At 33.5% G+C, this 26,580-nt stretch overlaps 1 protein-coding gene across 8 annotated transcripts in view; it reads right to left on the bottom strand.

Annotated features, from left to right (window-relative positions):
- Positions 1-26,580, bottom strand: part of ATRX (ATRX, chromatin remodeler) — a 262,193-nt gene that overhangs the window by 59,708 nt on the left and 175,905 nt on the right. For all 8 annotated transcript variants that reach the window (XM_011384940.2, XM_011384947.2, XM_011384944.2 and 5 more), the window contains 5 exons: positions 22,134-22,264; positions 21,524-21,612; positions 21,235-21,407; positions 14,966-15,119; positions 5,855-5,961 (listed from right to left, as the gene is read on the bottom strand). In XM_011384940.2, the coding sequence (XP_011383242.1) occupies positions 5,855-5,961; positions 14,966-15,119; positions 21,235-21,407; positions 21,524-21,612; positions 22,134-22,264 (654 nt within the window). The remainder of the gene's footprint in view (positions 1-5,854; positions 5,962-14,965; positions 15,120-21,234; positions 21,408-21,523; positions 21,613-22,133; positions 22,265-26,580) is intronic.

Below are 26,580 nucleotides of genomic sequence, written 5' to 3'. Positions count from 1 at the left end.
TGAAAATGGCATGTTACTTGCATAAAAACAAACACATAGATCAACAGAACATAATAAAGAGCCCAGAAATAAACCTACATTGACATGGTCAATTAATCTATAACAAAGGAGGCAAGAATAAACAATAGGGTAAGGACTGTCTCTTCAATAGACAGTGTTGGGAAAACTGTAGATACACATGCAAAAAATGAAACTAGAGATATATGCAAAAAAAATGAAATATGCAAAAAAAGAAACTTTCTTACATCATTTACAAGAATAAACTCAAAATCGACTAAAGACTCTCATGTAAGACCCAAAACCATAAAACTAATAAATGAAAACTTAGGCAGTTAACTCTTTGACATTACTCTTAGTAATACTTTTTTGGATAGATCTTCTCAGGCAAGTGAAACAAAAGAAAAAATAAAAAGATGGAACTACATCAAAATAAAAAGTTTTTGCAGAGAAGGCAACCGTAAACAAAATGAAGAGAAAAAGTACTGAATGAGAGAAGATATTTGCTAATGATATATCCAATAAGGGGTTAATATTCAAAATATATAAGGAACTTATACAACTTAACACCAAAAGGAAAAAAAAAAGCCATCCAATTAAAAGACAGTCAGAGGACCTAAATAGATATTTCTCCAAAGAGGACACAGATGGCCAACAGACATATGTGAAGAGGCTCAGTATCACTAATCATCAGGGAATTAAATTAAAACCACAAGTGAGATATCATCTCACATTTGTCAGAAAGGCCATCCTCAATTAATCGACAAACAGCAAATGTTAGAGAAGATGTGGAGAAAAGGAAACCCTCATACACTGTTGGTGGGATTGCAAATTGGGGCAGCCACTATGGAAAACAATATGGAAGCTCCTCTAATTATTAAAAAAAGAACTATCTTTTGACCCAGAAAGTCCATTTTTGAGTATTTCTCCAAAGAAATCCAAAACACTAATTCAAAAAGACATATGCACCCCTATGTTCGTTGAATTATTTACAATAGCCAAGATATGGAAGCAACCTAAGTTTCCATCAATAAATGAATGGATAAAGAAGTGGTACATATATATAATGTAACATTATTCAGCCATTAAAAAGAAGGAAGTCTTGCCATTTACAACAACATGGATGGACCTAGAGAGTTTTATGCTAAGTGAAGTAAGTCAGACAGAGAAAGACCAATGCCATCTGATTTCACTCACATGTGGAATCTAAAGAACAAAATAAACAAACAAACAAAGCAGAAACATGCTCATAGATACAAAGAACAAACTGATAGTTGCCATGTGGGTATAGTGTTGGAGGGCTTGATGAAAAGGGAAAGGGATTAAAAAGTACAAACCGACAGTTATAAAATCATCATGGGGAGTGTGAAAGTATAGCATAGGAAAATATAGTCAATAATATTGTAATAACTATGTATGGTGCCAGGTAAGTACAAGACTTATCAGGGGGATCACTTCATAAATTATATAAGTGTCTAACCACTATGCTGTATACCTGAAACTAATATGTTGAATGTCAACAATAATTTAAAAATTAAAAAAATTTTTAATGTTTCTGAAACAATAAAAAGTTTAAAAACTAAACTTATTTTATGGGGAGAGGACTTCTGGCATGACAGGGTAAGGAGCTTCATGTACTTGCACCCCAGCAGGACTTGTGAAATTTCTTTTAAATAATGCTACAGATCTGGACACTTAAAAATGGTCAAAATTGTAGAAACTTTTTTTCTTCCTATTTCTCTCCTCCCAATTTGGATTTCTTTGTTTTCTACTAATTGACTGATAAGGAGAAATAAGGTTAAGACATACTAAGGAGATTTCCAAGATATCTTGAGGTATGATGATTACACCAACTTCTTCCTAAATCATAGAAATATTTTCCTCCTCTCAATTTCCTGGGCGTTTAATTTTCTGTATTTATTTGTTTAGTATCTATATTCACCATTAGACTATTAGCTCCTTAAGAGAGGGACAACTGTAAACTCACTGACATTACTCATAGTAATATTTTTTTGGATATGTCCCAGTCCTTGACAGGGTACCTGGTGGGTATTCATCAAATATCGTTTTTTTGGTTTTTTTTTTAATAACGCCTATTTAATTTTATATACAAATCTACTTTGCCTTACAGAATAAACAAAAAACTACTGAGTTCTCATTTTCTTGTCCAATATCTCTTACCAGTTTTTAAAAATTTGTATGTTTAATGAAAGACAAATACTGACAAAATGGAAAAATTAATGTAAAACAAAACAAACAATAACCTTGCTTTACCGCACTTCCACTAAGGAGTTGGTTGTGTAACTTTTTAAATTGTAGTAAAACACACATACCATAACATTTACCAGCTAAAGCATTTTAAGTGTACAGTTCAGTAGTGTTAACAGGTCTCAAGAACTTTTTCATCTTGCAAAACCGAAACCATACCTATTAAACAACTACCCATTCTCTGCTTCCTCACTATTCTACTTTCTGTCTCTATGAATCTGACTACTTCAGATATCTCAAACAAATGGAATTGCATAGTATTTGTCGTTTTTGTGTTGGCTTATTTCACTTAGTATAATATCTTCAAAGTTCATTCATATTGTAGCATGTGACGAGATTTCCTCCCTTTGAAAAGCTGAATAATATTTCATTGTATATGTGTACTGCATTTTGTTAATCCATTGATCTACCGATGTACATTTGGGTTGTTTCCAACTTTTTAGTATTGTCAATAATGCTGCTATTAATATGGGTATACAAATATCTCTTTGAGACCACACTTTAAATTCTTTTGGGTTTATACCCAGAAGGGCATGCTGGATCATATGATAATTCTAGTTTTAATTTGTTGAGGAACTGCCTGCCATACTGTTTTCCATAGTGGCTGCATTATATTACATTCCTGTCATTTTTAATAGCAGCCATCCTATTGAGTGTTGGGTTGTATTAAGTGTATTGTAGTTTAGATTCTCAATTCTCTAATAATTAGTGATGTTAACCATGTTTTCATGTGGTTGTTAGTCATTTGTATATCATCTTTAGAGAATATCTATTCAAGTCTTATGCTCATTTTTTGAATCCAGTTATTTTGTTGTTGTTGTTGTTGTTGTTGTTGAGGCGCAATAGTTCTTTATGTGTTCTAGATAGTAACACCTTAGCAGATATATCATTTGCAAGTGTTTCCTCCTATTCTGTAGGTTACCTTTTCACTGACAAAATGTTAAATTTTGTTATGTATATTTTATAGTAATAATAACAACAACTACTACTACCCACAAGAAAAAACAGGTCCAAATGGCTTCACTGTTGAATTCTAGCAAATATTTTAAGAAAAATTAATACCAATCCTTTCCAAACTATTCCAAAAAATCAAAGAGGGATCATTTCCCAACTCATTAAATGAGGCCACTATTAGACTCATACCAAAACCACACAGAAGCATTATGAGAAAACAAAACTGAAAACTAGTATCTCTTATGTATAAGGAGGCAGAAATCCTCAACAAAATACTAGCATACTAAATCCAACAACATATAAAGAGAATTATATACAATGACCAAATGGGATCTATCCCAGGTACGTAAGGTTGGTTTAAAATATGATAATCAAAGTAATATTCCATATCAATAGAATTTTAAAACCCACATGATCATCTCAATAGATGCAGAGAAATCATTTGATACTATCCAACACACATTCACAATAAAAAACAAAAAACTAGAAAGAGAAGGGACCTTCCTTCCTCAACTTGAAAAACAGTATCCATGAAAAAACGAAAGCTAAAACTATACATTATAGTGAAAGCTAAAACTTTAAATAATAGTGCAAGATCACATTCTTTCCTCCTAAGATCAGGAACAAGAAAAGGATTTTGGCTCTTGCCACTTCAATTCAACATTGTACTTGAGATTCTAACCAGGGAAAGTGGGCAAGTAATCCACACTGGAAAGGAAGAAGAAAATTATCTCTATTTGCAGATGACATGATCTTGTATTTGGATGATCCTTTAAGAAATCCACTAAAACACAATTAAAATAAATGATTTAATAGACAAAACTCAATTTATGTATTTGCAATGAAAAATTAAAACATGAAATTAAGTATACAATTCTACTTACAATACTATCAAAAACAATAAAATAAGTAGAAACAAATTCAACACAATTCCTATCAGAATCCAAACTGACTTCTTTGTAGAAATGTATAAGGTGATTCTAAAATTTATATGGAATTGCAAGGGACCAAACAGCCAAAACAATCTTGAAGAACAAAGCAGGAAGACTCACACTTTCAAAATGTACTTTCAAAGCAACAGTAATCAATACAGCGTGTTACTGGCATAAGGACTGAAACATGGATTAATGGAATAGAACTCAGAATCAAGAAATAAATCTATGTCTCCATGGTCAACTGATTTTCAACAAGGGTGCCAAGACTATTCAATGGGGAAAGAATGGTCTTTTCAAAAACTAGTGCTAGGACAACTGGATAGCCATAGTGAAGGACTGAAGTGGGACCTTTAGCTTATACTATATATAAAAATTAACTCAAAATGGATCAAAGATCTAAATATAAGAGCTAAAACTATATAATTCTTTGAAGGAAACATAGGGGTACAACTTCATGAACTTGGATTTGGCATTGGTTTGTTACTATAACACTAAAAGCATAAGTAACATAAAAATAAATAAATTGGACTTCATCAAAATGAAAAATAAAAGCTTTTGTGCATCAGAGGACACTCAAAGTAAAAAGACAACACACAGAATAAGATAAAATATTTACAAATTGTATAGCTGATAAGGGCTAGTAGGCAGAAAATGTAAAACAAACAAACAAACAAACAAACAAACCTCTCAACTCGGTAACAAAAAAGACTAATAACCCAAATTCAAAAACGGGTAGATCTGAATGCTGAACATTATTAGTCATTAGAGAAATACAAATCAAAATCACAATGAGATACCACTTCACAGATACTAGGATGGCTATAATTTAAAAATAAAATACAAAACAAGCACAGGCGAAGATGTGGAGAAATTGGAAACCCTGTACACTGCTTGTGGGAATGTAAAATAGTGCAGTGAGTGTGGAAAACAGTTTGGTAGTTCCTCAATAAGTTAAACAGAGAATTATCATATGACCCAATAATTCCATTCCTAGGTATATATCCAAAAGAACTGAAAACAGATGTTTAAATTAAATAAATAAAACCTTGTATACAAATGTTCATAGCAGCATTACTCATAATAGTCACAAGGGGAGGGAGGGAGGAAGGAAAGGAAGGAAAGGAAGGAAAGGAAGGAAAGGAAGGAAAGGAAGGAAAGGAAGGAAAGGAAGGAAGGAAGGAAGGAAGGAAGGAAGATCAAAATGTGGGTATTATCCAGAAAATGAATTTTTATTAGGCCGTAAACACAAATGAAGTACTATCACATGCTACAACATGAATGAACCTTGAAAACATTTTATATGAAAGAAGCCAGTCACAAAAGACCGCATATTATATGAATCCATTTATATGAAAGGTCCAGAAAGGTCAATCTATAGAAACAAATATTAGTGACTGCATAAGGGTACAAGGGGGAGGTAGGAGCATGATAGCTAAAGGGTACAGGGTTTCTTTGGTGATGATTAACACTTTCAAAAATTGGCTGTAATAGTTACACAACTCTGTAAATCTACTAAAAACCATTAAATTGTACATTTTAAATGGTTGAACTATACAGTATGTGAATTACATCTCAATAAAGCTGTTTAAAAAAATTTTTGTGGGTCTGGGCAATATTTTTTCTTTTACTGTTAAAATGTTTATGTAATATGTATAAATAAATGTTTTAAAAATTATAATATAGAAATGTTTGTAACTCACCTTTATAAATAAGAGGTTTATCTTTATCTTCTGTCTTCTCCCTACTAGCCAATTCAAGAAAATCTTCAATCAAGTCCAGAGATATGAGAGACTGGCTGAAAACAAGGCTAAAAAAACAAATGAGTGTTCTTGGATTAGAAGATTCAAATAGAAAAGATATCACTTCTTCCCAAATTGATCTACAAATTCAACACGATTCTAATCAAAACTCCAGTAGGATTTTTTTTTTTGTAGAAATTAACAAGCTGATTCTAAAGTTTACATGGGGATGCCAAACACATAGAGTAATCAAAACAATTTTGAAAGAGAAAAAGTTGGAGGCCTAACTCTACAGGATTTCAACACTTAAAAAGCTAGAGTAATCAAAACAGTGTAGTACTGATGAGGGGACAAGTATAAATCAATGGAACAGAATACAGACTCCACATATAGAGCCAAAGAATAGAATTAATTGATTTCTGACAGAGAGGCAAAGGCAATTCAATGGAAAAAGGAGTCTTTTTAACAGTGGTCTTGGCAAAATTGGACATCTATACTTTTTTAAAAAATGAAGTTTGGCCCAAACCTCACATTTTATCAAAAATTAACTCTATAGAACATAAATCTAAATGTAAAATATAAAACTACAGAATGTTTAGAACATGAAAAAGAAAATCTTCATTAACTTGGGGTTAGACAAACAATTCTTAGACATGACACCAAAAGCATAATCTATAACTCCTTTTTAAAAGCCATGAAAACTGTGTGTTCATATGAAGTTTTATATGGTTTTAATATAAAAAGTAGTATAAAAGGTGTTGTAGGCATTGGGGGAGAAGGAAAGGTGTTAATGGCCCCTCACCTTCTGCTCTAGGTCATCGACTTACAAGGCCTCTGAGAAATAGTTTGAGAACCACTGCTCTGATCTACCTAATTAGTGAGAAGTGGACATAATTACACACTGAAAATGAAAAAAAAAATCTAAAAAGAATATATGAGAGTTCATTCTTTCCCCTATATATGCAAGCAAAATAGGTCAGTATACAATGAACTAGACACCGATAGCAAGCATATTTTTTGTTTTGATTCTGAAAGCTGTAATGTAGGAGGTGCTTATAAATCCAGAAGATATTTCACCCCTCACTGGTACACGTCTTCAGATTTAATAGAACTAAAAAGAAAAACTGAAGCTATAAAACAGCTTTTGGAAGTTAACAACATATGCATGGGCAACTTTTTGGCTTCCTGAACTCTGCACTGTGGGAGTCTACTGTCTACCAGTTGGTACTCTCAGTATACTGGTAAGTAAATGAACCGACTTCAGGTGCTCAGCATAAATGACCAGGGGATATGCCTTGATCTCTCCCTCAGTAGATTATCTTTCAAAACCAAAAACCTTATTTGAATCAATTCTTCTGAAATACAAAGTTTTTGAGAATTCCTATGATTGGGCAACTTAAATTCTTAGAAATACTATTTGTTTAATTGAAATTAATCTGGATTTGGGGCCACTATTCTGGAAAAAGGTTGACTTGACACAGCATTAAGGCAGGTTCTGGGAACCACTGAGTTCAGATAAGTCTTACTATGAAAAAGGTAGTGTTATTAGGACTAAGTGGCTATAAACTAATGGTTACCTCTGTTAACCTTTTCTAGGTGTAGACAACATGAAGAACTATTGTCTTGATTAGTAATAATTTTCATACTTATATAAACTATTTTGGCTTTTTCTTTTCTATAAAGGACCCACGTAAAAACATAAAGACAATACTTATAAAATTCACACATATCAAAAATCTGGGAATACAGATTCAATCAAAAAATATTTAACTGAAAGAAAACAATCAGAAGGGCTGGGATGAAACTGGTGGTGTACTAGAGTTGGCTGTAATTAGCTTGAAACAGAAAAGTGGATTGTTAACATCTCTTCCCATCTCTGACATCATGCCGGTAGCTTAAATTGACTATACTGGGAATATTTATATCATGGAAATCAGCAAATGTTACAAAGCAGGGCTTCTCTTTCTTGTTTCTTTGCTTTATCTATTATATATATAGATTTATGTATATGTTTATATACATAAATCTATATATTCTCTATTTGTGCAGTTGACATATATGTATATATACATAAATACATACATATATATATGTCAACTGCACAAATAGAGAATAGGAGAATCTGATCTAACAGTAGTTCTTCAAAAAAAATGAGCATCTTAGTTGACCACAAGTTCAATATGCACCAACAGTGTTATTTATTTTTCATTTTACTTTTAATTTTAAATATATTTTAATTAAATTTATTGGGGTGACATTGGTTAAGTTTCACATGTACAATAATACATCATATGTATATTGCATTATGTGTTCACCACCCAAAGTCAAATCTCTTTTGTCACCATATATTTGACCCACTTTCCCTTATCTACCTCCTCACTCCCCCTTTTCCTTCTGGTAACCACTAAACTGTTGTCTGTGTCTGGGTTTTAGTTTGTTTTCCTGTCTTGTTTGTGTGTTGCTTTCAGCTGTATATATCACATGTAAGTAAAATCATATGGTTCTCAACTTTTTCTGACTTATTTTGCTTAGCATGATACTCTCAAGATCTATCCAAGTTGTCGCAGATGGCGGTATTTCATTTATTTCTTATGGCTGAGTAATATCCCGTTGTGTACATGTACCACATCTTTATCCAATCATCTATCAAAGGGCACTTCAGTTATTTCCATGTCTTTCTTGGCAACCATGAATAATGCTGCAATGAACAATGGGGTGCATACATCTTTATGGATAAATGTTTTCAAATTTGGGAGTAGATATCCAGAAAAGGGATTGCCAGGTCATATGATAATTTGTAGATTTTTGAAGAATCCTCATAGTATTTTCCACAGTGGCTGTATCAGTTTACATTCCAATCAGCAGTGTATGAAGGTTCCTTTTTCCTCACAAACTCTCCAATACTTATTGTCCTATGGATGGCAGCCTTTCTAATAGGTGTAAGGTGGTATCTCATTGCAGTTTTGATTTGCATTTCCCTAATAGTAAGTGAAGTTGAGCATCTTTTCATGTTTGTTGGCCATTTGTATGTCTTCTTGGGAGCAGTGTCTGTTCAGGTCCTCCACCCATTTTTTTAACAATCCAGTTTGTTTTTCAGTTGTTGAGTTGTATGAGTTCTTTGTGTATTTTGGATAATAGCCCCTTATCGGAGGTGTTGTTTGCAAATATCTTCTGCCATTCAGTTGGTTGTTTCATTTATTTTTTTATGGTTTCTTTTATGTTTGTTTCAACAGTTATTACTATTTTGTCATTCTTTATTTTTCTGTCTTTATTGTAATATAATAAATAGTGGCTTGTATTTACATTGTACAATTCAATGAGTTTTTTTCATTATAGTTGGCACACAATAATATACCAGTTTCAGTTGTATAGCATAGTGATCAGAGATCCACATAACTCGCAAAGTGATCACCCCACTAAATCTAGCACCCCTCTTTCCCTTACATACTTATGACATTAACCATCTTCCCCATGCTACACTCTACATCTCCATGTCTATATTGCAACTATCCACTTGTACCTCTTAATCCCTTTGCCTTTTTTTAACCTCCCAACCTCCCTCTCATCTAGTATTCTTCTAAATATTCTCTGTATCTATGAGTTTATTTCTGCTTTTGTTGCTATTGTTGATTCTGTTCTTTAGATTCCACATGTATGTGAAATCATGCAATGTTTGTCTTTCTCTATCCGACCCATTTCATTCAGTGCAATACCCTCTAAGTTCATCAAGGCAAAATATTTTTCTACCCCCTTCTTTTTAGTCTCTGTGTGTCTTTTAATCTGAAGTGAGTTTTGTAGGCAGCATATATAGGGGTCTTGCTTTCTTATCCATTCAGACACTCTATCTTTTGCATTTAAGTTTTTTCCATTTGAGGTACTTGTTGATAGGATGTTATTACCATTCTTTATTCCTGTTTTTGATACATGCTTTTTCTTCTTAAAGAAATCCCTCCAACATTTCCTGTAATACTGGCTTGGTGATGATAAATTCCTTTAGCTTATTTTGTCTGGGAAGCTCTTTATCTGTCCCTCAACTCTAAATGATAGCTTTGCTGGATAAAATATTTTTGGTTGTAGATCCTGGGTTTTCATCACGTCGAATATTTTGTGCCGAGCCCTTCTGTCCTGCAAAGTTTCTTTTGAGAAATCAGCTGCCAGTCTTATGGGTGCTCGCTTGTAGGTAACCAACTGCTTTGCTCTTGCTGCTTTTAAGATTCTCTCTTTGTAGTTAACCTTTCGAATTTTAATTATGATGTGTCTTGGTGTGGGCCTCTTTAGGTTCCAGTTTCTTGGGACTCTCTGTCCTTCCTGGGGTTGTATGTCTATTTCCTTCACCAGGTGAGGGAAGTTTTCCATCATTATTTCTTCAAATAGCTTTTCCATATCTTGTTCTCCCTCTCCTCTATCAGGTACTCCTATTACATGAATGTTTTTACACTTAATTTTGTCCCAAAGACTCTTTAAATTATTATTATATTCTTGGCTTTTTTATTGCCATTCTGATTTCTGCCGAGTAACCTTGGCTTCCCCATTCTCTATATCGGTGGTTTGATCCTCTTCTTTATCCACTCTATTAATTCTCTCTAATATACTCTTCATCTCAGATAATGTATTCATTTCTGACTGGTTCTCTTTTATAATTTCCATTTCCATTTTCATGTTTTTTATCTCTCTGTTGAAGTTCTCACTGAATTCATCTACACTTCCCCTCAGTTCATTGAGCATCTTTATAACCAGTGTTTTGAACTCTGCTTCTGTCACATTGCTTGACTCCATTATTCCTGGATCTGGATCTGGTTTCTGCTTCTTTGTCTTCCCATTTTGGCTGCCTTTTTGTGTCTGTTTCCATGTACTAATAAGCAAAGCTCTGAAGTCTCCTGGTCTTATTAGCATGGCTTTGTGCGGTAGGTGTCCAGAAGGACAGTCCTGAGAGGGGCTCAGCTGCAGGCCAAATTTAGCCCAAGCCTCTGTCCCTCTGGGGCCACCTATTAAGATTCAGCAAGCAATACACAGATTCTGTGCTTATAGTTGCCTCAGGAAACCAATTCAGAAAACGAGGTCAGCTGCCACCCATGAGTCTTGGGGCTTGCTCAGCAAGATGCACAAGACTTGCCAAGGAAACAACTGGATGTGGCTTAGGTACGGCCACGAGCTGGGGGAGGCAGAGTTTCAGGAAATCCTTGGGCAGAGCTACTTATGTTATCCAGTTTGATGACATCTCAGCTATGGCAGCACTAAGTCCATGCACTGGGATGGGGGAGGGCTCAACAGAGGAACAATGGATACTGCTGGCACTTCTGTACAAAAGGCGAGTCCCCCCTCAGCCCTCACTCCAACAATTCTGGTGCCTCCTGTGCAGCCCAACCATGCTGGTGCTCAGAACGAGCAGGTTCGTCACCATAAAAGTCCGTTCAAGGACACAGCCCCTTTAAGAAGCGTCTGTAGCTGCCGCTGCTTGGCCTCTGTCCCACCCAGTCGCTGAGAACCAGACAGCTTTGTATCCTCTCCTCACCCCGTCCTACCTTCTCCCGTTGCAGGGCGATTTCCCAGTTCTCTCCCTAGTTGTATGGCTTGTTCATCTAGATCCCAGGTGATTTTCCTTGCTGTTTGCTCGTTTCTGTCACAACTTAATTTTGGTCACCAGAGGGATGAACAGAGCCTCTATCATCTATGCTATTTTTTTGTTGATGGTTTCTCTTGCTGAGTAGAAGCTTTTTAGTTTGATATAGTCCCATTCATTTATTTTTGCTTTTACTTCCCTTGCCTTTAAGGTCAAATTCATAAATTCCTCTCTAAAACCAAGGTCCATGAGTTTTGAACCTATGTTTTCTTCTATGCAATTTATTGTTTAAGGTCTTGTATATATATTTTTTAATATCCTTCTCTAGCCTTCTTAAATTACTTTGGCCCATGGTGTCATCTCACTTCCATGAATTCTTTTTAATATTTTTCTTTCTATTTTAGTGGGCATACATTGTATTAGTTTCAGATGTACAACATAGTGATTAGACGTTTATATAACTCATAAAGTGATCACCCTGATAAATCTATTACCCATGTGACACCAGACACAGTGATTACAATATTAACTACATTCCTTATGCTATACTTTATATCCCCATGACTATTTTGTGACTATCGAATAGTATTTCTTAATCCTTTCCCCTTTTTCACCCTTCCAACCCCCCACCCATCTAGCAACCCTCAAAATGTTCTCTGTATCTATGTTTGTTTCTCTTTTGTTCGCATGTTTATTCTGTTCTTTAGATTCTACATGTAAGTGAAATCATATGGTATGTCTTTCTCTGACTTACTCCATTCAGCACAATACCTTCTTGGTCCATTCATGATGTTACAGATGGCAAGATTTCATTCTTTTAAAAAATATTTTTATGGCTGAGTAATATTCTATTGTATATATGTACCACCTCTCCTTTATCCATTCATCCATCATTGGACACCCAGGTTATCTCTACATCTTGGCTATTGAAAATAATGCTGCAATGAACATATGGATGCACATGTCCTTTCAAAGTAGTACTTTGAGTTTCTTCAGATAAATATCCAGAAGTGGGATTACTGGGTCCTACTTTGTCTCTTGTTATAGCCTTTGTTTCAAAGTCTATTTTGTCTGGTATAGTATTGCTATCTCAGATTGTTTTCTAAATTTCCATTTTCATAAAATATCTTTTCCATACCTTTACTTTCAGTCTGTGCGTGTCTTTCGATCTGAAGTCTCTTGTAGACAGCATATGTAAGGGTCTTATTTTCTTATCCATTCACCAACAGTGTTATTCAGTTGTTTTAAAGGGGTTCAGAACAGGCCTCTCCAAGATGTGCTACTTTGGCATGTAAATTATTTTGAGCTGAAAGTAACTGAGACCCTGAAGGCTCAAGGGAAACTTTTACCACAAATAACTTTTTATGATCTAACTATAGAGCAGGGCAAACTTCTATTTATTGAACACCTGCCCTTATCCTATGAAATACCCTCCTCCCCTCTAAAGCCTCAGGACATTTTACCTCATTACTTAGCTCAAGATGTCATATATACCTCATATTACCTTTTTGTCTCCGAACCTCTCTTGTGAGATCTCTGATTCTCTCATGTATGTGGGGTTCTCGTATGTATATATGTGATTAAAATTGGTTATTTTCTCATTAATCTGTCTCATGTTGATTTAATTATCAGACCAGCTGAAAGAATCTTGAAGAGTAGAATAAAATTTCTTCTTCCCTCACAGTTAGAAAACTGTTGGGTTGCATGAATGGATATATAAGGTCCAGAATGAACATGAACCAATCTCACCAGAAGTCTGTGTTAACAGGAACTCAGCTGAAGTGTTTTGTTTACCGCAACCATATTTTGAGATGGGTACTAAAAAATTGAAGTACATTCAAGACCATGTGGTTGAGACTGAAATTATTCCATATGAAAAACAGATCAATGAACTGAGAGGAAAAGCTAAAAATGATGAGAGATACGCTCATCAGTATTTGAAGAGACATTCGAAATTATATTAGTAATGTCTGCCACCTACTTTGAAAGGCATCAGAAAAATACGATGGATGGACAAATGGATAGATTAAATAGATATGTAATAAAGAAAATACAATAAAATGTAGAATATAATATTGATTCTAGGTGATAGGTATATGGGCATTCACAATAAAATTTTTTCTACTTTTTGTTATGTTTGAAATTTTCCATAATAAAATGTTGGACAAATAAAGAATAGTAGTAATCACAATTCTGGAAACACACAGTTTTATAGTCTTAATACTGATAACATCTATCAGTTGGGTTTATAACTAAAAATGATCATTATAAGAGTGTTAAGAAAAAAAAGGAGTAGATATATTCTATTTTAGACCAGAGGGGAAACAGCTATAGGAACACTATATAAACTAAAGATAAGGATACATTTTCTAGCAAGTTGAAGTACTCAACTATAGGTAGCCTTATGAGATGGTAAATATACCATAGGGGAAGCTAGAAGAATCCTATGATGACCATACCAAAATTCTTGCACTGGTTAGGAAATTAAAAGCCCACTAAAATCCCTTTTACACTCTTTAAATTCTTGTATGGTACCCCAATAAAAATTAATTTAAACTATAGAAGTTGATAGCAGAAAACAACATGAGCATGTCTAGAGCAATAATGTCTCCTTAGCTTTCAGAAACTCTGAACTCAAATATCCACTTTCTACTTGACATCCCTCATGGATACCTAATAGGCCTCTCAAACTTACCATAGCCAGAGCAAGAGTCTTTACTATCTTTAGTAAACTTAGTTCTCCACTAATCTTGTCCATTTTAGGAAATAATACCATCATCCACCAGCCACTTAGGCTGGAAGCCTGGGAGTCATCTCTGACTAAGGCCAAAGATGATTTGTTTTTTCTTTTAGATTTATGTTAAACTGTTATTTTAAAAAATCACAGATATATTTTTAAAATATATATTTTGCCATAGAATGTTGGGACCTTGTAACAACCTAAACAATAAGCCTGGTTTGAAACTTTAAAAGTATGTTTTCTGAATAGTAATTTGAAGGATGAGATTGAGGGGTGGGGATGCAGGGAAGGAAATGGGGCACAAATGTTAGAAGTAAAACAAACAAGAACAAAAAGTAATGGAAAAATGATAAAGAGTGATTAGTCAATGAGGTGAAATAAAGTGTAAGAGGTATCCACTAGATTTGGGGATTAGAAGGTCACTAAGTGACTTTAGGGGGAAAAATTTCAGTAAAGTGACAGGGTAGAAGCCACGCTGCATGGATTGAAAAATGATTTTGAAGTTGGTAAAATATAAATATCAATGAGAGGCTTGGCTCAAGGAAATAAGTACAAGGTACAATCGCCAGAAGGGGAAAATAGCACTGAAGAAAACAGCTAGAATATGCACTCAGAACTAGTTGCTTAAAAAGAATACAGTTGTCATTCACTGCATGAATCAAAGTAATGACATCTTTAGAAAGGAAGAAAACAGATTTCTTCAAATAAATTGTTTAAACAATAGAAAGGTTATCAAAAGGTTCATGTATAATAAAAATAGAAAAGAACTTACACTTTATCCCCAATTTCCTCTGCCATTCGAAGAATTTCAAAGAGAAGTACCATTTTGCCAGAATGCTCTAAAATCTCAGCATCAGCATCTGTAACAAAATCTTTGTACCAGTCTGGAGCTGGGCTGCTTGGATTAGAAGAAGAAGTAGCTTTACCTAAATAAAACAAATGAAATATAAATAAGCAGGCAAATAAGACTAAAAGACCCCAAGAGAGGGATTAAGAAATAGACCAAGAAAAACAGATACACACACATGCTCGTGCCCAGACAGAAAAATGACCACCCCAGGAGAGAGAGAACGACACAAGGTAAAGGGCTCAGAAAGAGACGCTAAGAGACAGAGGCGTCCAGGTGCTAAGAGCATCACCCCCTCAACTTCCCCTCATATCATCAGACATTCAATTCTCATAGGAGCACCGATCCCTGGTGACAAAAAGGTTGGGGACCACTGTTTTAAGGGACCTCTGGGACAACATCAAGTGTAACATTTACATCATAAGAGTATCAATCAGAAGGAGAGGAGAGAGAGTAAGGGGTTGAAAATGTATTTGAAGGAATAATTACTGAAATATTTACGAGGAGAGAAAGAGTCTCAGAGAGAGAGAATGGGGGGAGGGAAAAATGGAGGGGAAACTGACTCAGAGATTACGAGAGAGAAGATCTTAGGGGCAGGGGCAGGAAACATTTTACTGTGCTACTAGAATTCTGGAAAACTCAAACAAGTATTAATCCCAGAATATCACATTTAATACATTTTGTTTTTATTTTCACCTCAAACTTTGAGTATAAAAAATGTAAGAAGTAACACAAAATAATCTATTAAAGATTCAAACATAAACAGTTCAACATAAGGAATATACCGGTTTAACCTTTTTGTACCTTTTCTCGACTGCCTTTTAATGGAAAGTATTTTAAATTTTTATATAATTGTTATGTTTTATATATCCAGGAACATATATAGACTATAATGAACAGCCACGTTCCTGCATCCCACCTTTATCAAATTTTAACATGTTAAATCTGCTTCTTGTGCAGCTGAAGTCTAATAAGTGACTCTATCCAATTATATTCTTCTTCTCTTCTTTATGAGGTAACTAAAATCCTAAATTCTTTATTTATTATTTCTATGTTTTTATATTTTCACTATATGTGTATCCCTAAACTGTACATTACCTTTCGTGTTTTTAAACTACAACAGGTCCTCAAATAATGTTGTTTTGTTATAACATTGATGAGATACCATAGGAACTGAGCTCTTGTTTCTATCAATTAGCTTATGGTAAAATTGGTTTTGTTATACATAGTTCTGCTTAAAGTCTTAGAACCTATTGACAACATTAAATGAGAACTTACTGTAGATACCATACAATTTGTATTATTCTACGATTAACTTTTTTAACTCGGTGTAGTTTTTCATTTTCCACTAAGTAAGACTTACTTAATAATTCTGTCATGTAGTATTCCACTGCATAAATATACTATCATTTAGTCTCAAGTTTACAGATGTTTGGGTTATTTCTAATTTTTGACGACTGTGAAATAACTGCAATGAACACACAATGTTATTTTTCTAGAATGTTGTCTACTAAGTTTTAAATTGTATGGCATAAAGTTATGCTTATAATTTTTAAAATAAAACTTTAAACATATTTATTTTATAGTTATTATCGAATAGGTATATTATCTAAGGTTCTTGAGAATCTAATTATGCTATTTTGTTTTGTATGTTAACTTTCATCAGGTTGACTGCTAACTTATTTTGTTGCTAACTTTTCCTAAGGTTGTTTCCTCAGGTATTCTATAACTTTTTATTGTTATTTCACTTTCATTATAGCTGTAATATGGGAGAATCCTGGGTAGCTTGAGTTGAGGTCATTCATCTCCACAGTGATTCTACATCTGCTTCTGTCACCAGGGGATCATCCAACCAGAATTACCTTTGAGGTTAGTATTTCAGCTTGAGATTTTTAGACTATGCAAGTAATGTAAATTCAAACCACAAACTAAGTGAGGGAAAGCCCATGATTACAAATACAAGGAAGCCATTTTTCCCAACCCAGAGCCAAGGGTGAAACAGATAAGCTTTCTTGTCATTTCTCTGGATTGAAGGGCACATTTTTTCCTAATCTATTGTACCCTTTAAAGAGATTCAGCTTTAATCTGGGTTCTAAGAGCTCTCCACCGTATAAATGGTTAAAAGCCTTGTATCTTATCCCTGGGTAGGTGAAAACCAAAATTGCTCATCTCAAGAATAGCATATCCCTAGAGTTTCCATAGTACACCTTCTTGAACTTACTTTTTATGTTATCAGCTCTCTCTTTTTGTGTCTCGGTCCTAGAGACTTCTATTACCTTTAGAGAGCTGATTATGCATTTATATTCAAACCACAATGAACTACTGCCTAAATATTTCACATATTTGCAAGATTCCATACCTTTCCTTGAATGTTTTATATTACTTTCTTCCCCTCTTTGCCTGGCAAACTAATATTCATGCTTTACTATCCTTCAAGAGTCAACTAAAATTTCATCTTAGAAAAGTCTCCTTGCAAGGCTGGCCCTTGGCTGTTGTCTGGGAACTTGAATGGCAAACAGTTCCCTGTACTGATATAAAACTTTCTCTGATAAGAGTGGCTCACTGTGCCTAGTTTGTTTGTACAAACAATGTGGTTCATTCTGAACACCTACTTTCTTTCTGGGAGTCTGGGATTTGGTATTAGCCAAGCATACAGTGCCTGTGTGACCAGCCTCCAATAAAAATCTTTAGCACTTAGCCTCTATTGAGCTTCTCTGGTAGATGACACTTCATATATGTTGTTATAACTTGTTCCTGGGGAAATTAGTACATCCTGTGTGACTCCACTAGGAAAGGACTCTTGGTAGGTTATGCCTGGTTTCCTCTGGACTTCACCAGACTTCGCCCCATGTGCCTTTTCCCTTTGAGGATTTTGCTTTGTATCTTTTCATTGTAATAAATCATAGTCTTGAAAATGACTATATGCTGCTGAGTCCTGTGAATCAACAAACCTGTGGGTGGTCTTGGGGACCCCTGCCAACAACTTATCAAGCAAATGTTGACTAAACTCCTTTCTACAGTTAATCAACTGGCTAATAACCAGTGCCTTTGGGGGAATTCTCTAGTTCTACACATTGTGCACAACTTTAGCAATAGTTACCCAAATTTACTAAATTTATCTAAGGTGAAAATGTCAGCAACAAAAAAATGTTGGCAGAAAGTTAGTAAAAGTGTGGCAGCTAGATAAGAAGTCTCAATATTCTTATTTTGATCCTATTAGATATAATCGCAATGCCTTACAGTAACATCTAAAAAATAAAAAGTGATCCAGAAATATATGGGCTACTCCAGTTAATAAATAATCTGAATATGTAATTAAAACTAAAGCATATTTCATGCTGAATATTATTTCATCATTCTCATGGACTACTCATTACTTCTGTTATAATTTTGTGCTGTATATATCTACAAGTAACAGTAAATTAATTAATTAATCAACGCCACTCCTTAATATCCACTTTAAATAGCACAAAATGCCTACAAGGTAAGGCACAAAGAAAATAAAACAAATAGAAAGCAACACCTTTACCCCTTATTTCTTGAAGCATTCTAAATATATATTTAACTACCATATTTACAGCAAGATATACTGTAGCTTTATAAAGTAGCATATCATTAAAATACTATGTATTTACGCAGTAGTACTAGTAGACTGGTAAACTCCATTAGTACATTTTGTTCACTGATATAATCCAAGATTCTAGAGCAGTGCATGACACATAGTAAGCACTCAATAAATATTTGTTGAATAAACAAATGTGGTATATTAGTGCTAATAATATGGCCCTATATCATATACAAGGATTCTAACATAAAAGTTGATATCCATACAATAATTATATACATTTTAAAATGTAAATATTCACTGATAAAGCTTACTCTAAAAATATTGAAATAATAAATTAAATATTTTGATAGTTTATATAGTCACAAAACTGTCCTTCCAATAAGATGCTAAAATACAGAAATGAGGATTCTATAAGGTAAACTTAAATGACTTATTCAAGACTCTGCTTCTCAGAAAATTCAGAAAGCCACTACAGAAGAATTAAACTGAAACTTTGAAGTAAAAAAATATGCAGTGAAAATCATATTATAGCTCAAAGCCAACTACATATTTAATATCCATTTCAAATTCCAGGTGCAACATTTTGGCCCTTTAATACTTCCTATTCAGGTTTTCTTACATTTACTATAAGAAAGTATTTTTTTTTCAGGGCCTATAGTTGGTTTTTTAATATTTTTTTTAATTTTTCAATTACAGTTGGCATACAATATTATATTGGTTTCAGGTTTACAATATAGTGATTAGACATTTATATACCTTATAAAGTGATCACTCTGATAAATCTAGTACTCATCTGACACCATACGTAGTTATTACAATTTTATTGACTATATTCCTATGCTATATGGAGTTAATCTAGATCTACAGAAGAAAAATAGATTTTCATTATCTATTTGTTCTAAAAATGTTTCTGATAAACTATACAGATACATAGCCGCAAAAAAATATAAAATACATCCATATATGAATGACTTCTATTTGACTGTACACAGCTAAAATGAAACAAAGTAGTCAAAGTTTGTCATTTGGAACCCACAGCGTTCCCTGTCTAAGTTTACAACACATAGCCAACTGCTCTCTGCCCCAGCTCTTTCCAACCATTTTCACATTATGGCATATACAGAAAATGATAATACTTATATAGCACACCAGGAATAATAGAAGAGGCTACTCATTTCTGGAGGTGACTCTAATGCCTCAGACAGCACAAGATGAGACATACTGTTAAGTCTACTCTCTCTCTCTTCTCCAAACCATAAGTCATGAGAAAAAATTTCAACAAGAATATTTTTAAAAAATTATCCCCAGGAACACATAAACTCTAAGCTATTTAGAGTTTAATTATGAGGTGACGGACGACTGAGGAAAATTTTAAGTGAAAAGGCACACTAGGAAAGCAAGGGAAGAGATAACAGGAACTTTCCATTACCTTAAATTAATCTATAACCATTCCTTTACTATTCTTAGAAAAATATTCTTTAAATCTAATTGGAAGACGAGCATTGATAATAAGCTATCTTTATGGGGTAACAAGAGAAAAGAACAAGAAGAAAAATTTTGTAGTTTAATTTTTACTATTCCCCTGATTTCTTAGAGAAGCCAGGGTCTGTGGTTTAGACGGGGTATGCCATCTGTCTATTCTAAGGAGGTACTGAAGAGAGAAATGTTTATCAAGGAATCGCCAAAACAGTTCAGCTGCAGGCCTGGGACCAGCCAACCTTGTTTGAGTATAGGTTCATTCACCTAACGGGCACCCATATCACTCTATTCTTCCCAGTCAACTGCTTTGCTCCATGACTCCCAAATGCCAAATATCTAGAGGTATTTACACTGCGTGGTATTAGATATTTGGTTTGCTATTTTAATATTCAGATAATTTGGTCTCAGCCTTAGAGTTCCTAGATACCTAGTCAGGCTGTACTAGGAGAATATGGAGCCTCCACACTAATTCTTCAAATGTAGATATAGGTAAAGACTTTAGCCATCACAAAGTTCAATCAAAAGCTTTCACTGTGTGTACACTTATGCATAACAGAAAGAAAAACGAAAGAGGTGACACAAATTGTACATGATACAGGGGAAACCTAAAGTAGACAACAATTATAAATTACAAAGGAAAAGACTAAACCATTAAAACTAATTCCACTATATAAAATTAATTACAATTATACTTGATTCCCTGAAATGCTTCCACTTATTTATATATAAAGTGAAAATACCAACGTGGCTTTGAGATTGGATTTATCTAGGAAGAGCTGAATTTCACCTCTACAAATCATTAATAAAAATGAAGATATAAACAACACTGGAAGGCTGCTCAAGAATTAACGTAGATAAACATGGGAGTGAAAATAATAAAGAGTTTAGGTGTATACATGTAAATAATGTTACTTTTTTTTGCCTATCCCTTTAAATATTAGAGAGAGCACAATGCTTTCTTATAATTAAACATTCATCAGATATTTCTTATTATGTGTACCTGATTGTGCTAGATGCTTACCAACTGAGGAAAGATATTCCTTTGAGCCAACTAATGGAAATTAATAACCGAAAAAAGCACTGACATAATAGTGACATATTTTCTAAACCAATGTTCCATTATAAAGGTAACATTCATTAGACTTACTTTCTTCCAACTTTAAAGAAACTGAGGGATTGTTTCCTGTTTCATCCATATTCCCTTCACCACCTCCTCGAGATCTTGAATTCCAGACTTTAATCACTTCAACATCATTGTCACTGCCGCTTCCACTTGAGCTACTGCCTTTTTTCCCCTTTTTCCCCTTCGTTTTCTTCTTTCTGAAGAACAAATTCAAACTATTAGGAAAGCATAGTAAAGACACAAGTGCCAATTATCAGGACAATCAGCAAGCAGGGATTTTTAATGTGCCAAGGCACAAAAATATTCAATTTACTTTGTATAATCATCAGAGCTTAAACTCATGGAGGTTTCATCGGAATCCGAAGCTATAAATTCATCCATACTGTCTTCATCAAAATATCCCTAGAGAAAAAAAAATATTATGAGTGTTTTAATAGTTTATTTCAACTTATATTGGAAATTATGATGATGTTGGTTTATTTCCTTAAGTTAATTGTCATGAGATAAGGAAGAATTGAGGAACTATCATGAATTAGGAAAAAAAAGAGACATGACAGATATGACTACTAAATGCAAATGTGAGGTCTTGGATTGATCATAAAAAGAAAAAGGACATAAGTACAAAAACTAATAAATTTCAATTAAAGCCTGTTGTTTAGTTAATAGTACTGACACAAAAGTTTCCTAGTTTTGATCTTTTAATTATGGTCATTAAAGATGTTAAGATTAACACTGACTACTCCTTCCATAATCATAATGCATTCAAACATATAGCAATTAACTAGAATAAAATAGGTTGAGTTACTGTACCACAAAGCAAAAGAAAATTTGAATATGCAGTAAGTCTATATAGATCAACTTTTTTCCTCAAGTTATTCTGCTTCTAACAGATCTTTTAATCAATTTTAGGTTACTTGATTTACCTTATTTTCTTTGCTAATGTAGTCCAGCTGTAAACACCAAGGATGAGTCCAGATTCTACTTAACATCTGAAAATCTTGAAAAAGTTTTGCACCTGCTTTTCCTCTTCCACCTTCACTGCTATTACCTACGCCTAATCAAAAGAATAACAGTTAATGTTAAGACATAAGAATTCTCTTTCAAATAAGGTTTCTAAATTATAGGTTTTAACTTTTATTTGTTCCATGAACTCCTTTGGCAGTGTAGAAAAGCTTACAGACCCTCTTTCTTAATGTTTTGGAACACATAAAATAAATAGGATTATCAAAAAATAACCTTACATGGAAATTATCAAAACATTAGAAAACAAATCTGTGATACAGTAATATGTGTACTTTATTAATGCATTAAATAAAAAAATATACAGAAACAAGTCTAACAAGTATCTGAAATTTTGAAGTATTAATAAAGGTAAATAATTTTGAGAGACCATTAACAATAATACATAGAATTTCTAATTTCTATTGGTAACGAAGACACAGTTATAACTAATCTTACTATGGTTTGATGCCTACATGCATAATTGGAAAAAATGCTACATTTTTTGCATTTGTTGCAAAATGCAAAAAATGTATTTTGTATTTGTTGGCGGTTAGTGAATATTAATATGTAATTTTTCTTATTCAGATTCATATACCCCATAAATTCTATCCATGGACCCTTAGACTACAAACTCCTGTTTTACATAAAGCCTCTCTCTGTATACAGTCCTTCGGCAACTCTTTACAACTAATCTTACACAAAAAAAGTACTTCTAATATTTGTTTTTCATGTTGAAAACATTAGATTTCTTCTGCCAGAGTAATTTCAACAAAATTACATTTTTTCTATGAAAGTTAAATGAAAATAAGTGCACATTTCATTAATATGACAAAATTATCAAGGGAGTAAAAAGCAATAAAACAAGCTGATTAAGAGTAAAAAACAGCATCTAAGCAAGTTTTTCTGTCCAGTTTTGAAAGATGTAAATTCATTGAAAATGAGTAAGTCATGCCTCCATTAATGACAAGAAAATGTAGTAATGACATGAAACACTAATAAAAATAAAAATGTGGTACTGATTATTAAGACTGATTAGAGGTATTTCTACTGCGTATGATAGAAATCATTGCTGTAAAAATGAGGTTATCTCATTTCTTGATATACAAGTCTTCATAGCATTCTTTTATAATTCTTTTATTTCTGTTAAGGTCAGCAGTGATGGTATTTCATTTCTGATTTTAGCTGTGACTTCTCCCTTTATTAGTTTATAAGTACAGCTAAAGAGTTATCTATTGTTATCTTCTCAAAGAACCAACATATGGTTTCAATGATTTTGTTTTTTTTATGTGTATTTCTGTTGTAGTCTTTATTATTTACTTCCTTTTACTGTCTTTACATTTAGTTTGCTCTTATTTTAGTTTCGTAAGGTAGAAAGTTGGATTATAAATTTGAGATCTTATACTTCAACACAGGCATTTACAGTTATATATTTCCCATTAAGCACTGCTTTACCTGCATCCCATATTTTAGAACCTTATGGCTTTGTTTTCATTTATCTTTAAATATTTCCTAATTTTACTGTGATTTCTTTTTTGACCCATTGGTTCTTTAGGAGTGGGTCACTTATACATATCTGTGAATTTTCCAACTTTCCTTCAATTATTGGTTTGTAACTTCATCCCAATGTGGTTAGAGAAAATATTTTCTGTGATTTTATCTTTTATTTATTGAGGCTTAGTTGATGGTCTAAAATATGACATATCTTGGAGAATGTTCCATATGCACTTAAGAGGAATGTGTATTCTGCTCCTGTTGGATGGAGAATTCTATAGATATCTATTAGATCTAATTGATTTAATGTATTTTTCAAGTCTTCTATCTCCTTGTCAATCTTCTGCCTAGCTGTTCTTGCCATTATTTAAAGCCTTATTAGTCTTGAAAATTAATGTAAAGGAAAGAGATTTCAAAAAAAGGTAAACTAAAAACTACTATTTTATTCTATAAGAAACACTGACTAAAGAGTTAATTTTGGGGGGAGGGGAACTACTTTTCTACATATCCTAAATATTATATAAGACTTTAGGTGCAACTGGCTGTAGTATAAAATGGAAGGAAATTCCTAAAGAGAAACTGTAGTTCTACCCACCCTATTGACTTTGTACTAGAGTTGATTTTTTGTGTGAGAAATGGGAATCAAATAAAAAAGATATGCTAATAAACTGGCCAAATAAACATCTGCAGAAAAATGATTTCTACTCAAAAGAGCAATGACTGGGGTAAAGACAGTCTCTTCAATAAATAGTGCTGGGAAAATTGGACAGATATATGCAAAAAACTGAAACTGGACCACCCTCTTACACCATGTACAAGAATAGACTCAAAGTGGATTAAAGACTTAAATGTAAGGCCTGAAACCATAAAACTTCTAGAAGAAAACACAGGCAGTAAACTCTCTGATGTTGCTAACAGTAATTTCTTTTTAGATATTTGTCAACAGGCAAAGGAAACAAAAGAAAAAATAAACAAATGGGACTACAACAAACAAAAAACTTTTTGTACAGCAAAGAAGACCATCAACAAAATGAAAAGACGACCAACTGAATGGGAGAAGATATTCACTTATGATACATCTAATAAAAGGTTAATATCCAAAATATATAAAGAACTCATACAACTTAACCACAAAAAAAAAAAAAAAAACAAACAATCCAATTAAAAAATGGGCAGAAGACCTGAATAGATACTTCTCCAAAGAGGAAATACAGATGGCCAATAGACATAGGAAAAGATGCTCAAGGTCACTAATCATCAGAGAAATGTAAATTAAAACCACAATGAGATATTACTTCATACCTGTCAGAATGGCTATCATCAATAAATCAAAGAAAAAGTGCTGGCAAAAATGTGGAGAAAAGGGAACTCTTATACACTATTGGTAGGACTGCAAATTGGTATAGCCGCTGTGGAAAACAATATGGAGGTTTCCCAAAAAATTAAAAATGGTATACCTTTTGACCCAGCAATTGCACTTCTGGGTATTTATCCAAGGAAAATCAAAATAATAATCCGTAAAGATCTATGCACCCCAATATTCATGGCAGCACAATTTACTACAGCCAAGATATGGAAGCAACCTAAATGCCCATCAACAGATGATTAGATAAAGAAGTTATGGTTCACATATACAATGGAATATTACTCAGCCATTAAAAAAAAATGAAATCTTACCATTTGTAACAACATGGATGGACCTAGAAGTTATTATGCTGAGTGAAATAAGTCAGACAGAGAAAGATAAATACCATATGATTTCACTTATATGTGGAATCTAAGGAACAAAAAGAACTAATCAAAAACAGACTCACAAATATAGAGGACAATTTGGTGATGGCCAGAGAGGAGAGGGGTTGGAGAGCTGAGAGAAAAGGGGAAGGGTTAAAGTAGGACAAATTAGCAGCTGATAGATGGTCCCGGGGATGGGGAGCACGACATAGGGAATGTACTTAGCATTAATGTAACAGCTAAGTGGAGAGCCAGAGGAAAGAGTAATTAGGGGGATTGGCTTATAAATTATAAAAATGTCTAACCAATGTACTATATACTTGAAAGTAATAACAAAATAAAATTTTAAAAGAGCATTGACAATTATTACTGAATCATTCTTTTTAAAAAAAATGTTTTAACCCTAAATGGTTTTATTTGGAAAAACAAGCACAAAAAAGGCAGGTCAATAAATAATAAATTAAGAATGACAATCTATCATTGATCTTCATTTACATCTACGGTTTCTATATGAGATGTTATCATGAGGTCCATGGTAAAGTGAATAATGGTTCCCCAAACATAGTCACATCCTAATCCCAGGCATCCATGAATGTTATTCTACATGGCAAAAGAGACTGTGCAGATACAATCAAGATAAGAACCCTAAAATGAAGACGATGATTCTAGATTATCAGGGGTGAGTCCAATGCAACCACAATGGTCCCTATAAGAGGGATTCGGAAGTAAGAATCAGAAGTGATATGATGACATAAAATGACATAGATGAAATGGCAGAGATTGAAGTGATATACATTTTTTAAATTTTTTTAATTTTAATTTTTCAATTAGAGTTGACATTCAATATTATTTTATATGAATTTCAGGTGTACAGCAAAGTGGTTAGACACAAATAATTTAGAAAGTGATCCTCCTGATTAATCTCGTGCCCACCTGGCACTATACAGTTATTACAATATTTCTGGCGATATTCCCTATGCTGTACTTCACATTCCCATGACTATTTTGTAACTACCAATTTGTATGTCTTATCTCTTTCACCTTTTCTAACTAGCTTCCAACCCTCCTCCTATCTGGCAGAACACTAGTTGTTCTCTGCTTCTATGAGTCTGTTTCTGTTTTGTTTGTATATTTTGTTCTTTAGAT

This window comes from Pteropus vampyrus, unplaced genomic scaffold, assembly GCF_000151845.1.
Source record: "Pteropus vampyrus isolate Shadow unplaced genomic scaffold, Pvam_2.0 Scaffold635, whole genome shotgun sequence".
Lineage (NCBI taxonomy): Eukaryota > Metazoa > Chordata > Mammalia > Chiroptera > Pteropodidae > Pteropus > Pteropus vampyrus.
The sequence above is the reverse complement of the archived record's forward strand: the minus strand, read 5'-3'. Positions and strand labels throughout refer to the sequence as shown.